Here is a 15,237-nt window from a genome sequence, read left to right as displayed (position 1 = left end):
TTCCTCTTTCCACACATGGCCAAACCTGCCCTGCCCTCCCCCACCCCCACACTTCCCCCTCTTCCCCCAGCGGATCAGTGCTGTCAGAGTGTCCTCGACCGGAGGAACTGCTCTCTGAGCATCCTGTCACAAGGTCAGCGCCAGCCCAACTTGCAGCGAGGAAAGCCGAGAGTCAGGCCGCCCGGCGCTGAGAGGGCAGAGATCGTGGCAGAATGGTCAGGCCGAGCACTGCTTCACGCTGAGGGGGTCAGGAAGGGAGGCGAGGGGGGGCAGGGGGTTCCTTGTGGAGCAGGTGTTGCGTGTCCCCACTCCCCAGCTCCCCTGCAAAGCTTGGATCCGGGATTCGGGGCGTGTCCGAATTGAGTCTTTCGCTCCAAGGGGCTGGGGCGAGGAGGCGGGAGGCCATGTGCCCATGGGTGGCAGCTCTGGGCCCCGCACCCTGCAGCAAGAGGGGTTTGCAAGCGCCGAGGTTTCAGCGGCACCGCGTGTCACCCGCAATCTCTCTGGGGTGGGAGGCGCAGAAAAGGTACCTGTGCCCGGGGATGCTGGGCAGCAGCCTGTGGATTGGGGAAACTGCCCACCGGACTCCTCTGGGGGAGGCGGGAGAGCCGGCGCTTAGCAGGGTGCCAGTATTTGATGGCTATCCCGGGCGCCCCCCACGACCCTGGGGTCAAAGGCGGCTGGGAAAAGTGGCTGGTTACAGGAGAGTTTCTTCACCTGTCATCTGTGTATCAACCCATCCCCATCCCCACCCTCTATGTGGGTGTGAGACTGGGTGTGTGACAATGGGTGTGAGTCTGTGTGACAATGAGTGTGTGTGAGAGAGATAATGGGGGTGTGTGACAATGGGTGTGGGTGTGACAATGGCTCTGTGTGACAGTGGGTGTGAGTCTCTCTGTGTGTGACAATGGCTGTGTATGTGACACTGTGTGTGTGTGTGTGTGACAATGAGTATGTATGTGACAATGTGTGTGGGTGTGGGTGTGACAATGGCTGGGTGTGACAATAGATGTGTGTGAAAATGGCTGTGTGTGTGACAATGGGTGTGAGTCTCCCTGTGTGTGACTGTGTGTGTGTATGTGTGACAAGGGCTATATGTGTGACAATGGGTGTGAGTGTCTGTGTGTGTGACAATGGCTGTGTGTGACAATGGGTGTGAGTCTGCGTGTGTGTGACAATGGGTGTGCGTGACAATGGGTGGGCATCTGTGTCTATGTGACTATGGGTGTGTGGGTGTTTGTGAGTCTGTGTGTGTGTGTGACACTGGGTGTGCCAGCAGAATGACATGTGCGAGATTGACCATGTGTGTGGAGGGATGGGGGATGGGAGGCGTGCGCGTGTGCACTTCTCAGCTGGTGGGTCTCAGCTGAACAGACCATGAAACATTTTGGGCCCACAACCACGATGGCTGCCCCCCCCTTCCCCACCACAAGGGGGCAGCGACCTACACGCGCGTGAGCTCTCCCTTCCCTGTGCCCCGGACATGGCGCGTCCCCTGCAACTGGGCAGGGCTCGGCCAGAGCGGTGTACGCTTCACGATGGGCAGGAGGAGGCTGTTTCCTCGGCAACAACCCTGGGCTACTCCAGGCCTGGCCTGTCCCAGCAGGGGGCGCTGTGGGGTGCAGGGCAGGAACGCTGGCTGTGGGGCAGAGCTCCCAGTTTCTGCCAGCAGGGGGGTGCTGTGGGGTGCAGGGCAGGAACGCTGGCTGTGGGGGACAGCTCCCCGCCCCTCCAGGTTGGGGCTGGGGGGGTCCCGCAGGGAGCCAGGCTGCCCCAGCCCCCTCTCACGGCCAGTCTCTCTGCAGTCGGACTCCCTGGTCGTGTGCGATGTGGACCCCGCGCTCAAGGAGAAGCTGAGGAAATTCCGCTTCCGGAAGGAAACCAACAACGCGGCCATCCTCAGTGAGTGTCCCCGGGCCGGCTCCCTCCCCAGGGGCACGATCCCCGGCCCTTCTCCGTCTCCCTGACCCCCAGTGTCGCTCGCCTTGGTGGATCTTCCGCTCAGCCTGTGCCCTGGACAGCCGCTGGGGCCAGCTTCTCCCAGCAGGGGGCGCTGTGGCGAGCGGGGCAGAAGCGCTGGCTATGCAGGGAGCCCCCGGCTACTCCAGCCCTGGCCTGTCCCAGCAGGGGGCGCTGTGGGGAGCAGGGCCGGAGCGCTGGCTGGGGATCGTTCAGAGTCCCGGAGGGGAAGGCCGCGCTGCTCGGGTACCTGCTGGCGGAGGTGGCCCCTGTGCAGATCATGACCCTCGCTCTGTCTTTCTCCCCAGTGAAGATTGACAAGGAGCGGCAGCTGGTGGTGCTGGAGGAGGAATTCCAGGTGGGGACCTTTCACGCCCGTCTTCCAGCTACCTTTGGAAAGCTCAGTTAGGTTAACGGCCCCGCGGGCAGCAGACCTGTGCCTAGCTCCTCCCAGATGCCGCTGTGCCGCAGAGCTCCCATGGCGCCAGAGGGGCTAGAACCCAGCTCCTCTTGCTTCAAAACCCAGCCCCCTTGCCACTGGAGCTAGAGAAGCAACCTTGTAAGCACCATAGGGGAGTATGGGGTGTGGAGGTGGCAGACACACACACACACACACGCACACAGAGCAGGGGTCATCCCCTCCAGCAGGGGGCGGCAGGGACAGACAGACAGACAGACAGACAGAGCAGGGGTCATCCCCTCCAGCAGGGGGCGGCAGGGACGGACAGACAGACAGACAGACAGACAGACACACACACACACAGAGCAGGGGTCTCCACTAGAGGGCAGCGTTCTCAGGCTCTCACGCACACACAGAGCAGGTGTCAATTGCTCCAGCAGGGGGCAGTGCGCACACACACGTGCAAACGCACACACACACACACAGAGCAGGGGTCACCCCCTCCAGCAGGGGGCGGCAGGGACGGACAGACAGACAGATAGACAGACACACAGAGCAGGGGTCATCCCCTCCAGCAGGGGGCGGCAGGGACGGACACACACACACACACACGCACACACACAGAGCAGGGGTCATCCCCTCCAGCAGGGGGCGGCAGGGACGGACAGACAGACAGACAGACAGACACAGAGAGCAGGGGTCATCCCCTCCAGCAGGGGGCGGCAGGGACGGACACACACACACACACACACACACACACAGAGCAGGGGTCATCTCCTCCAGCAGGGGGCAGCTGGGACGGACAGACAGACAGACAGACAGACACACACACACACACACACAGAGCAGGGGTCATCCCCTCCAGCAGGGGGCGGCAGGGACGGACAGACAGACAGACAGACAGACACAGAGAGCAGGGGTCATCCCCTCCAGCAGGGGGCAGCTGGGACGGACAGACAGACAGACAGACACACACACACACACACACACACACAGAGCAGGGGTCATCCCCTCCAGCAGGGGGCAGCTGGGACGGACAGACACACACACAGAGAGCACGGGTCATCCCCTCCAGCAGGGGGCGGCAGGGACGGACAGACAGACAGACAGACAGACACACACACACACACACAGAGCAGGGGTCATCCCCTCCAGCAGGGGGCGGCAGGGACGGACAGACACACACACACACACACACACACACACACAGAGCAGGGGTCATCCCCTCCAGCAGGGGGCGGCAGGGACGGACAGACACACACACACACACTCACACACACACACAGAGCAGGGGTCATCCCCTCCAGCAGGGGGCGGCAGGGACGGACAGACACACACTCACACACACACCCAGGTCCCCATCCCTCCAGCAGGGACACACGCAGAGCAGGTGCCAATTGCTCCAGCAGGGGGCAGCAGACACACAGAGAGCAGGGCTCATCCCTTCCAGCAGGGACAAGGACAGAGGACACACTCACAGACACACAGAGCAGGTGCCCATTGCTCCAGCAGGGGGCAGCGTGCGCACACACACATACACACACACACACTTTCACTCTCCCTGCATCTTGCCCTCTAAGGTTGAGTGCCCTGCCCTTGTGGCGGGGCGAGTGGGGGGGCATGGCCCCGAAAGGAACCCTGCTCTCTTTCCAAACAGTGGTTTGTGTTCTGAGTTCCCTGCCCGGCTGCATGTGACAGTCCGGCAGCGCGTCGAGAACCCACGCGGGCAGGAGGAATAGAAATTGAATTTACCATCGAATGAAAGAGCCCCGGGGAGGTGCCACGGCGCGCACCAGTCAGTTTCATACTTAATTCGATCCGAGCCTGCGGTTTTTACAACCTGAATGAAGCTGCCACAGTTTCCGGCTCGCTGCACTGGAACAAGGGATTGCTGCAGCGCTGAGGTCAAACGCACCGTGGAGACTACGAAGCCTGAGTTAGATCCCGCCCCAAGAACTAGGACTGACCCAGAACCAACTGCATGGGCCCCGTTATCTGGGTGCTGTATGTAAGAAACGCATAGAAAGTCCAGTCCCCAAAGCGCTCACTGTCTCTGATGAGAGGAGAATGAAGGTCACTTTACACCGGTGAGGGCAATATCTTTAGCCTCACAGAAAGGGAAACTGAGGCACAGAGCAGGGCCATGACTCACAAAAGCCTGGTGTCCTGCGTCCCAGCACCCTGCCCATTAGACCATACTGCCTCTTGCCACCAGTTTCTCCCATTGGTTTCAGATCAGGTTCACTGTCTATGTGACCCATTCTTCTCCCCTCGGCTGGCTGGTCTATATAAAAGGAAGCAACTTACTACTGCCACCAGTTAGTGGAGTAAATTCTTTATTTAGAGATTCCAAGGCCAGAAGAAACTATGGTGACCATCTAGTCTGACCCCCTGGATAACACAGGCCAAAGAACTTCCCCCGAATAATTCCTAGAGCAGAGCTTTAAGGAAAACATCCCGTCTTGATTTAAAGATGGTCTGTGATGGAGAATCCACCCTGACCTTGGATTCCCTTCCCCGTTAAACCGTTAAATCCATGGCTCCGTTTCCCTCAAGATTTCCCTCAATGGCTCTGATGCGCCTTTCAGCCGTGAGCTCAGCTGTTGATCCAGGACCTTGGCGTGTCTCTTGGGGAGCAGCAGCACCCCAGAGTCTGTCTCCAGGTGGCAAAATGCCACAAAAGCAGTTCCTCTGCGCACCAGCGTTGCCCCTCGCCTCTGGGTCTGTGCCCTGGCAGCTGCAGGAACCTCCCGGCTCCTGCTGGCCTGTCTAAGGAGCGGCCCTTCATGCCCTTCCACTGGGCCACCCCTCCTACCGCCTCCCAGCTTGGGAGAGAACCCAGGAGTTCTGATTCCCAGCCCCCCGGCCGCTCTAACTGCTAGCCCTCACTCTCCTCCCAGAGCTGAGTGTGGAACCCAGGAGTCCTTATTCCCAGCCCCCCCTGCTCTAACTGCTAGCCCCCACTCTCTTCCCAGAGCTGAGTGTGGAACCCAGGAGTCCTGATTCCCAGCCCTCCCTGCTCTAACCACTAGCCCCCACTCTCCTCGCAGAGCTGAGTGTGGAACCCAGGAGTCCTGATTCCCATCCCCCGCTGCTGTGACCTGCTAGACTCCCCTCCCTTCCCAGATCTGGGGAAAGAACCCAGGAGTTCTGACTCCGTGCCCTGCCTGGCAAAGTGGTTAGAACAAAGCAGGTCCTGGGAGCCAGAATCTGACATCTGGCTCCGCCACTGACTTGCTGGGCAACCTAGGTCAAGTCCCTGCCCTGTTCGGTGCCTCAGTTTCCCCATCTGTACAATGTGGGTGACGGGGAGCCTCCTTGTCCTCTTCCTCACTCTGCCATCCCCCTTAGTTGATGCAACCTTTGGCGTCTCTCCCACAGGACATCTCTCCGGAGGAGCTGAAGAGTGAGCTGCCGGAGCGCCAGCCCCGATATCCTTCTGCCGTGGGGCGGGGAAGGGGGGATCCGAGCCAGCTGGCGGGGCACGGGCCTCGCACATGGTGGCAGGATGCCAGGAGTATGCATGAGGGATGTGTGTGTGTGTGGGGTTCCCTGGGATCATCCTCGCCCCCGGGAGAGGAGGGGTGCCTGGGCTGTGGGCAGGGGAAAATGTCCCTTGTCCCCAGCTTGGAGCAGATTTGAGATCAGAGGGGGCTGCAGGGAGCAGCCAGGGGATCAGAGCAGCAGGGGGCAGCGCAGAGAGGGAGAGGAAAATGAGCCCCTCTTGTGAGGGGGTGAACCCCACAGCCCCCCTGCTTGTGGCTCTGCAGTGCGGTGGGAGGCTGGGCAGGTGCCCCAGAGCTTCAGGCTTTGGGCCAACCCGCCCCGGGCCCTGCAGGGCTGGGGTCCTGGGAGATCCCAATGTGTCTGACAGCTGGCGGGGCTGACATGGGTGGGGGCAGCCCGGAGCAGGTATCGGGGCGGGGGCAGGACCAGCCAGGAGGATGAAGAGACGGAGAAGGATAGAGACAGGAGCGTTTCGGGGTGGCCCAGCTCAGCCGAGAAGCAGCTGCCTCCTTGACTGGGGCTACCTTTGTGGTGTACAGTTATAAATACGTCCATGATGACGGGCGCATCTCCTACCCGCTCTGCTTCATCTTCTCCAGCCCCGTCGGTGAGAACCAGGGGGAGTAGGGTCTAGTGGTTAGAGCAGGGGGGCTGGGAGCCAGGGCTCCTGGGTTCTCTCTCCGGCTCAGGGAGGGGAGTGGGGTCTAGTGGTTAGAGCGGGGTGGGGGTGGGAGCCAGGACGCCTGGGTTCTATCCCAGCTCTGGGAGGGGAGTAGGGTCTAGTGGTTAGGGCTGGGATAAGTCTGGGAGCCAGGACTCCTGGGTTCTATCCCAGCTTTGATAGGGGAGTGGGGTCTAGTGGTTAGAGCAGGGGGCTGGGTTCAATCCCAGTGCTGGGAGGGGAGGGAGGTCTAGTGGTTAGAGCTGTGCACCAGGACTCCTACGTTTTATCTCTGTCTCTCCCCATGGGGCAGGGTGCAAGCCGGAGCAGCAGATGATGTATGCTGGGAGCAAGAACAGGCTGGTGCAGGCAGCTGAGCTCACCAAGGTACCAGGGCAGTGATGCCCTTTCGGGCTCTTCCTATGGGCAGCGCTGGCACCCCATAGCCCCCTCACCCAAGCTGCCGGCCACATACCCATGCCGGGGCTGGGTGGGCTACCCAACCCCTCCCCTCTGGCCCACGTTGGAAGGGGCTGTCGCTTTCCCCTGCCCTGCACCCTGCTCTGCCTTGTCCCAGGGCCGGGGGGCTGCCCTAGGGCATGGGGGTCTTATCGCTTCCTCGCCCCCGGGGCCTCCCACCCATCTGACGGGGACCTGCCCTCATACCTGGGACCTAGCCAGGACCATCCCTGGATTGCCCCATAGATGGGATCCCCCAGCCCCTATAGCTGGGATCGGTACCCCCCCCGAAAGCTGGGATTTACCGCTCCCCCATTCAGCATCCACACCCCTGGATCGAGGCTCCGCTCTGGAGGACCCCGCCTTAATGCCCACCCCAGCTCCATCCACCTCTCCCCCCGCCCCCCAGGTGTTCGAGATCCGGACCACAGAGGACCTGACCGAGGAGTGGCTGCGGGAACGGCTGGCCTTCTTCCGCTAGGGGGTGGGGGGGGGCGGAGATCCCCCTGACTCCACCGGGCCCGGGACACCCCCCTCCCCCAGCGACTGGCAGGGAGGCAAATAAACCACTTGGGACCCAACCTGGGTGTCTGGTCCATGTCTGAGGTCTGTCCCTGCTTGAGGGGGGGTAACCCTGGCCCCTCCAGTGTTGCCTGGGTCTGCCCCTCCCCCCATTACTGCCTGGGTCTGTCCCTGCTGGGGGGCTAATGCTGCCACCCCTCACCTGCTCTCAGTTCTGAATTCCCCCTCCCATGGCCTGGGCCTAGCAGAGATGCCCCCCTCCCTGTGCGGAGCTGTAGGGTGAGCCCTCGGGGCCCACCCCACTCATCCCCTCCTGCCTCTCGCCCTTGCCAGGCCCTAGTCTCTGTTTCATGTTGGCTGAGATGGGAAATCGGAGGTGAGTGTGAACCCCCCCTTCTCGCCCCTGGGGAGGGTCCCTCCGGGGCTGGGCTGGGCTGGGTGGGTGGGGGAGCTCACCCGGCCTGTACTCCGGGGGATACCCCCATTCTCCAGCCTGGCGCTGCATTCCAAGGGAGAGCGCCCCCTACTGTGCCCCCCCAGCTACTCACAGGGCAGCCCCCCCAGCCTGCGTGAGCCGCGTCCTGCTGTCTCTCCACAGCCAGGAGCTGGGGATTTGCAGTTCTGGGCGGGGGGTTTCAGGGGGCAGTGGTGATTGGGGGGCGGGGAGGAGATTGGCTAGTAGAGTGCTTGTCTCTGAGAGCAGGGTCTCTCTCTCTCTCTCTCTCACACACACACACACAAACACACACACACAGAGCCGGGCTCATCCCCTCCAGCAGGGAGCAGCAGGGTCACACACACACCACACACACACGCAGCAGGACCCTTCCCCCCCAGCAGGGGGCTGCAGGGTCTAACACACACACACACACACACAAACACAGAGCAGGGCTCATCCCCTCCAGTAGGGGTAGCAGGGACACACTCACACACACACACACAGAGCAGGGCTCATTCCCTCCCAGCAGGGGGCAGCAGGGACACACACACACACACATACACACAGGAGGGCCCATCCCCCCCAGCAGGGAGCAGCAGGGTCTCTCTCGCTCTCTCTCTCTCACACACACACACACACACACAGAGCAGGGCTCATCCCCTCCAGCAGGGAGCAGCAGGGTCACACACACACCACACACACACACAGCAGGACCCTTCCCCCCCAGCAGGGGGCTGCAGGGTCTAACACACACACACACAGAGCAGGGCTCATCTCCTCCAGCAGGGGTAGCAGGGACACACTCACACACACACACACAGAGCAGGGCTCGTTCCCTCCCAGCAGGGGGCAGCAGGGACACACACACACACATGCACACACAGCAGGGCCCACTCCCCCACCCCCCAGCAGGGGGCAGCAGGGGCACACTGACACGCACACACACACACACACACACACACACAGCAGGGCTCATTCCCTCCAGTAGGGGGCGGCAGGAACAAACATATATACACACGCTAGCACTCGCGCACACACACGCACAGAACTGGCTGATCGGTCTCAAAATGTAACTGTAAACGGGGAATCGTCACTGAGCGGGTCTGTTTCCAGTGTGGGCTGTCAAGCCTGATTCCCCACTCTGGCACTCTGAGTGCAGAAGGTGGGGGGCCGCAAGGATTCTAAAAATTAATACTGGCCACTCTAGGCTTGTATTAAGCTCCCAAGGTTAGGGCTTCTCTCTGACCTTGGATGGGTAGATGCTGCCACCACCCAAATGCAAAAAACCCCTTTGAACCCAGGAAGGCGCCCTTGGGAATTCCTCCCTGTGGGGTACCCTCAAGCCCTTTCATCCCCGCTCCGGGGAAGAGCTGAGAAAGAAAACAAAGGAAACCAGCTGTTGCCACCAGCTAATTAAACAACATGTGCACAAACCTCTTAGGACACAAAAACGCAATCATGTTCTTAAAAAAAGGTACATTTTATTAAAAAAACAAAAAGGAAGAAAATACATCTGGAACATAGGCTATTGGTAGTTTTAAAAAAGAGCAAATATAATAATTAAGCATCAAGAATGGTTTTCTTGAGGTTCAGCTTAAAGGTTACAAGCAAAACAAAAGCACCTGGGGTTAGCATAGAGAAGTCCACAAGCCATAAAGAAATAAAAGAGATAAACCTAAGCGCGTCTTCCTAGACATTCCCTGATCTGCTTACATATCTGGGGTTTCAGGTAAGTAGGTTCGAGGTATGATTTGATGATTTTTCATACTTGGTTTAAAGCTTCTTACAGCATTGCAGCTCTGTGTCTCCTCTCTCCGGAGAACAACAACACACAGACAAAGGGAAAGTTTTTTCCCAATTTTAAAAAGTTCTAGCCTTCCCATTGGCTCTTTTGGTGAGGTGCCCACTCCCTTCCTTTCACCTATGGGCTTTTTTTACCCTTTACGGGTAAAGCAAGTAGAGAACAGCTACTAACAGGGATTTTGGCTGGCTGGGGGTCCATAAAAGTGAGCTATCCCCCCCTTCATTTATCACAGGGGCCCTGCGCTATTTCACCTTTTTATCCACGTAGAAACTGTAACATTGTCACTGATGAAGTTGGCAGATGACGCAAAGATCGGGGCGGGGGAGTAAATACAAGGTAACACGTCACTGATTCAGCGCGATCGGGATTGCTTGGGAAACTGGGAACAAGCACCCGGTATGTGTTTGAGGACGGCTTGGGGTCAATAGAGACATCTAGGCACAAAGAATGAGATAGACGGACAGGCTGGGGGACTCTCTCCTGGGAAGCCGTGACTCTGAAAAAGATTTGGGGGCCGGAGTGGATAATCAGCGGAACAGGAGCCCCCAGTGCGACGCCGGGACTGAAAGGGCCAATGCGATCCTGGGCTGTATAAACAGGGGAATCTCGCGTAGGAGCAGAGAGGTTCTTTCCCCTCTGTGTTTGGCCCTGGTGCGACTGCTGCTGGGATCCTGTGTCCGGTTCTGGTGCCCACCATTCAAGGAGGATGTGGATAAATTGGAGAGAGGTCAGAGAAGAGCCACGAGAAGGATCAGAGGGTTAGAAAACCTGCCTGGTAGTGACCAACTCCAGGAGCTACTTTATCAAAGAGAAGGTGACGGGGTGACTTGATCCCAGGCTACAAGCACCTTGGGATGTTTTTTGACTGGCAATATAAATCCAGAGTAAGGGCCCGATTCTGCTCTCAGTTGCACCAGAGTAACTCTCTTGAAGTCAATGGGGCCAGATCCCCAGTTGGTGTCAATTGGCCTTCGCTCCATTGGCATGAGTGTGGCCTCACGCAGTTACTCCGGATTTACACCACCATCAGAATCTGTCCTGTCTGCACTGCTGCCTTTTGGCCCTTGGGGAAGGGGGTGGGGGCATCAGTACATGACCCCCCCCCCCAAAACAACAATGCCCCGTGTAACCCAGAAACTTCGGTGGTGTTCCCCCTTGCAACAGAACAATGGCTCAGCTGGTTACCATGGCAACCAGCTGAAGTCCGGCCTAGTTACAAGCCACGCCGCATCCATCAATTGCCAGCACCCCCCCAGCCTCCCTAGGGTCCCCTGGCCCGGTGCTCAGTGCCAAGGGCTGCTGGCCCAGGCAGGCAGGACAACTGATACCACTGGGCCCTGTTCCCCCCCCCACACACACACCTTGAGCCCTGCTCCCCCCTGCCCCATCTCCAGCCCTCACCCTGGCTTCCGGGCTTAAGAATAATTAATTGGGAGGGGGCTCTGCACTGACTGGAGCTGGTATGAGGGAGCCGGGCTATTTCCTGGGGCTGAAATCCATTCCTCTCCATCCCTCCATCCATCCATCCCTCCATCCATCCTCTGTCCCCATCCATCCCTCCATCTATCCTCTGTCCCTAGCCATCCCTCCATCCATCCTCTGTCCCATCCATCCCTCCATCTATCCTCTGTCCCTAACCATCCCTCCATCCATCCTCTGTCCCATCCATCCCTCCATCTATCCTCTGTCCCTATCCATCCCTTCATCCATCCTCTGTCCCCATCCGTCCCTCCATCCATCCTCTGTCCCCATCCGTCCCTCCATCCATCCTCTGTCCCCATACACTCCATCCATCCCTCCATCCATCCTCTGTCCCCATCCATCCCTCAATCCATCCCTCCATCCATCCTCTGTCCCCATACACTCCATCCATCCATCCATCCATCCTCTTTTCTAATACACTCCATCCATCCATCCCTCCATCCATCTCTCCATCCATCCTCTATCCCCATTCATCCATCCATCACTCCATCCATTCTCTGTCCCCATACACTCCATCCATCCCTCCATCCCTCCTCTTTTCCAATACACTCCATCCATCCATCCATCCCTCCATCCCTCCATCCATCTCTCCATCCATCCTCTGTCCCCATCCATCCCTCCATCTATCCCTCCATCCCTCCATCCATCTCTCCATCCATCCTCTGTCCCCATCCATCCCTCCATCTCTCCATCCATCCTCTATCCCCATTCATCCATCCATCACTCCATCCATTCTCTGTCCCCATACACTCCATCCATCCATCCATCAATCTCCATACACAATATCCATCCATCCATCCATCCATCCCCATACACACTATCTAATCTAATCTAATCCATCCCCTTACACACCCCTCTATCCCTCCGTGGGCTCCCTGGTTTGATTTGGGGTGTCGGGGAGGAGAGGTACCAGGTGAGGGGAGCCCATAGGTCTGAGTGGGGGAGGGGAGGGGATACGGGGCCCCCAGCTCTGATTGGGAGCCCTCCCTCTGCACACTATGAAGACAGGCTCTGCCAGTCCTGCCAGGTTGCCCCAGGGCAGCGCCGCTCGGCGCATCGCCAGGCCCCGCTGTCATGAGGACCCGCAGACACGCCCATGCGGGCATGAGGAGCCGCACTTTGAGGGGTGAGGCTTGGGCAGCACCAGCTGGTGCTGCTGTCAGGAGAGAATGGCTGTGTAGCACCTGTCGCTCCGTGGGCAGGGGTCTCCGGCCAGGCCGGGGAGCTCGGCTGCACCGACACTGGGGGCAGAGTGCCCCCTTCTGAGCCCTCCGCCCTGCTCCCCACAGCACAGCACCCCCTAGCACTGCAGCATTGGGGGCAGCACTGACTCCGGGGCCCCTCGCCTTCTGAGCCCCCCGTCCTGCTCCCCGCAGCACAGCACCCCCTAGCACTTCCATGTGGTAAGATGAGGTCCTGAAACATAAGTCCTTGTTTCAGAGGCCCGGTACGAGACCTAAGGCCGGAGTTAAAGTAACGGTCAAGACTTTGCTGATACAAAACAAAGTGAAGCTGTGAGCCAGAGGCAGGCCCTGCTCACGGAATCTGCCATGAAGAAGGCGGATGCTGCAAAAACACACGTACCAAAAAGGTCCCGGGCACAAGGAGTGTAAACTCGTGCCAGGATGGTGCCAGGACACGCCGGCACGAGCACATTCCACACAGATAACAGGGACGTGCTGAGCCATCGTAAAGGCGGGGTCAAAAGGGGAATATGATGGATGGGGCTGTTCTGCTCGAACCAACATGTACAAGGTAATAGGCGGCACCTTGACACGCAGAGGGGTTGTACCTCAATACGTCAGGAGGGAGGTGTAACTTGTTCGCACCTGTGTATAAGAACGCACCCCTGAGGGGTTGTCTTTGTCTGGCCTAAGGGGCAGAGGTAAATCCCACCACTGACTGAGCCGGTCCATTGTCAGGGAGCAAATATGTCCTAGCAGAACGGTAGACATGTGATCCGGGGAGCTAGGGACTGTTTCGTTTGGCAATAAACCTGGCCGGGTGCCTTCGTACCTTATCGGAGTCTGTGGTCATTGGGGGTTCTCTCGGGGTCTGCTGTGCCTAGGGTGACCAGATGACACGAATAAAATATCGGGACACACAGGCTCCCAGCCCCCATCCCACTGGAGCCATGGGGGAAGGGGGACACACAGCCTGAGGAAGCCGCGGGTCGGGGGCTCACGGTCCCCGCTCCAGCCCTGCTGCAAGCCGCGGGTTGGGGGCGCATGGCCCCGGCCCCCGCCACAAGCACACGGCCCCGGCCCCCGCTCGCAGCCCCGCCGCAAGCCTCGGGCGCAGGGCCCCAGCCGCAGCCTCGCTGCTTACCTGGGGGATGGTTCCCACCCACTGGGAAGCACCCGGCAGGTTCCTCTGGCTCCTGGGGTCCGCGGCAGCCAGCGGGGTCTCCACTCCACGTCCTGCGCCTGCCACAAGCACTGGCTGCAGCTGCCCTTGGCTGGAAGCTGTGGGGGTATGACTCACCTGGGGGCGTGAGTCGTATGCAGCGCCCCAGGTGCAGGGGCATCCGGGGGGGGCGGGGGGGGGGGCGTCTGCGCCCTGTCCGCACCTGCAGCTCCCATTGGCCGCGATGGAGCCAGAGCTTGTGGTAGGTGCAGCATGCAGGGACCCCCCCACCCCCAGCCACCCCTGCGCCTAGGGGCCGCAGGGTCCTGCTGCCCGCTCTTTCCTGGGAGCCGCCCCTAATGAGCATCGCCGGGACCCCAGGTGAGCGCTCGTCAGTGTACTCCTCCAGCCCCGAGCCAAAATGTCGGGACAAATGGCGTCCCCACCGTACATCGGTCGGGGCGCGGGACAAACAGCTAAATGTCGGGACAGTCCCGATTTTATGGGGACGTCTGGTCACCGGAGCTTTGTGTGAGCGATCTGTGCAGAGCCCGGGCAGCACGCGGAGGGAACACACGCACCAAGCCGACTGTTATCAACATTGGACGGAGCAGAGCACCACACCGGCGACGTCTGACGACATTCAGCACCAGGGGCATCGCTGACTCTGGGGACAGCGCGCCCCCTACAGAGCCCCCCACCCTGCTCCCTGAAGCACAGCGCCCCCTAGTGCCACATTAGGGCATTGGGGTCAGCCCTGATTGCAAGGGAAGAGCGCCCCCTTCTGAGCACCCCCGCACCTTGCTTCCCTCACACCAGCACCCCCTAGGGGTGTACTCGGGCATGGCGATCAACGCGGGCACAAAATAAAGGCCAGGCGCCGGGCACACGCAGGCAGACCCAAGTGTGCTGCGACCTAGCCGGCGTGAGCACCCGGAGCCGCGAAGCCGCGGCAGCACGGGGCACAGCGCTGGCTAGGGGCTCGGGACTCTGGGGACGGAGGCAGGTGGCCAGCCTGGGCCACTGCCCGCCTACCTGCAGCGTGGCTGCTATTTTTAGCAAGCTGACGTGTGGGCCGATGTGAGTTGCCATGCCACCTGCCGACTGCAGCCCGGGCCTACCTAGGGAGGCGAAGGCCCTTTGACCCGGCTTTTTCCAACCAGCCGCAAAGTTTAATAATGAAAGGAGGCTTTATGAAAGCACTTGGGAGTATTCCTGCTTCTTGCATCTGGGAGCCCCGCGCTTCCCCTCATCCAGGCCTGGCTCGCCCGGGTGCCTGCTCCCTCCTGTGTGGCGCTGGTGGTCCCCAGAGGCTGAGAGCAGATGCAAAAGTCAGCCAAGGCCCGGGGTGCTTTCCCTTCCTTGCATGCGGGAAAAGGTCAGAGGCACTGACTGGGGACAGGCTGTGATACATGGGCCCCGTCAGGCGCAGGCTGACATTCAGGGAAACAGCTGGGAGGGAGGATGGGAAGGGAGGTGATTGCACAGTGTGTGTGTGTGTGTGTTGCCGGGGGGGAGGGGGTGTTGGATCCAAAGAGCAGAGACTGGTGCGGTGCTGTGGGGGAGGGCAGGGGATGCAGCTGCGTGGGAGAGGCTGCCCTGGGAAACTGAGTCAGAGTGGTGCCCTGGTGGGAGGGAGATGCAGGACAGGCTGGGGG

General features: G+C 60.0%; 1 protein-coding gene across 3 annotated transcripts; it reads left to right on the top strand.

Moving 5' to 3' along the window:
• On the top strand, positions 1-7,567 carry GMFG (glia maturation factor gamma). 3 transcript variants are annotated; one of them, XM_043534772.1, is made up of 7 exons: positions 1-246; positions 1,806-1,902; positions 2,268-2,317; positions 5,741-5,790; positions 6,391-6,473; positions 6,841-6,914; positions 7,396-7,567. In XM_043534772.1, the coding sequence occupies exons 1-7, from the start codon at positions 16-18 to the stop codon at positions 7,465-7,467; spliced, it is 657 nt and encodes a 218-aa protein (XP_043390707.1). In that variant the 5' UTR covers positions 1-15; the 3' UTR covers positions 7,468-7,567. The 3 variants fall into 3 exon arrangements, with proteins under 3 accessions (XP_043390707.1, XP_037740629.1, XP_027686245.1); XM_037884701.2 differs by having other exon boundaries at positions 13-133; XM_027830444.3 differs by having other exon boundaries at positions 59-215.
• The last annotated feature ends 7,670 nt before the right edge of the window (positions 7,568-15,237 follow it).

The sequence above is a fragment of the Chelonia mydas genome, chromosome 23 (genome assembly GCF_015237465.2).
Source record: "Chelonia mydas isolate rCheMyd1 chromosome 23, rCheMyd1.pri.v2, whole genome shotgun sequence".
Lineage (NCBI taxonomy): Eukaryota > Metazoa > Chordata > Testudines > Cheloniidae > Chelonia > Chelonia mydas.
This window is presented reverse-complemented; position numbering and strand designations above follow the sequence as displayed.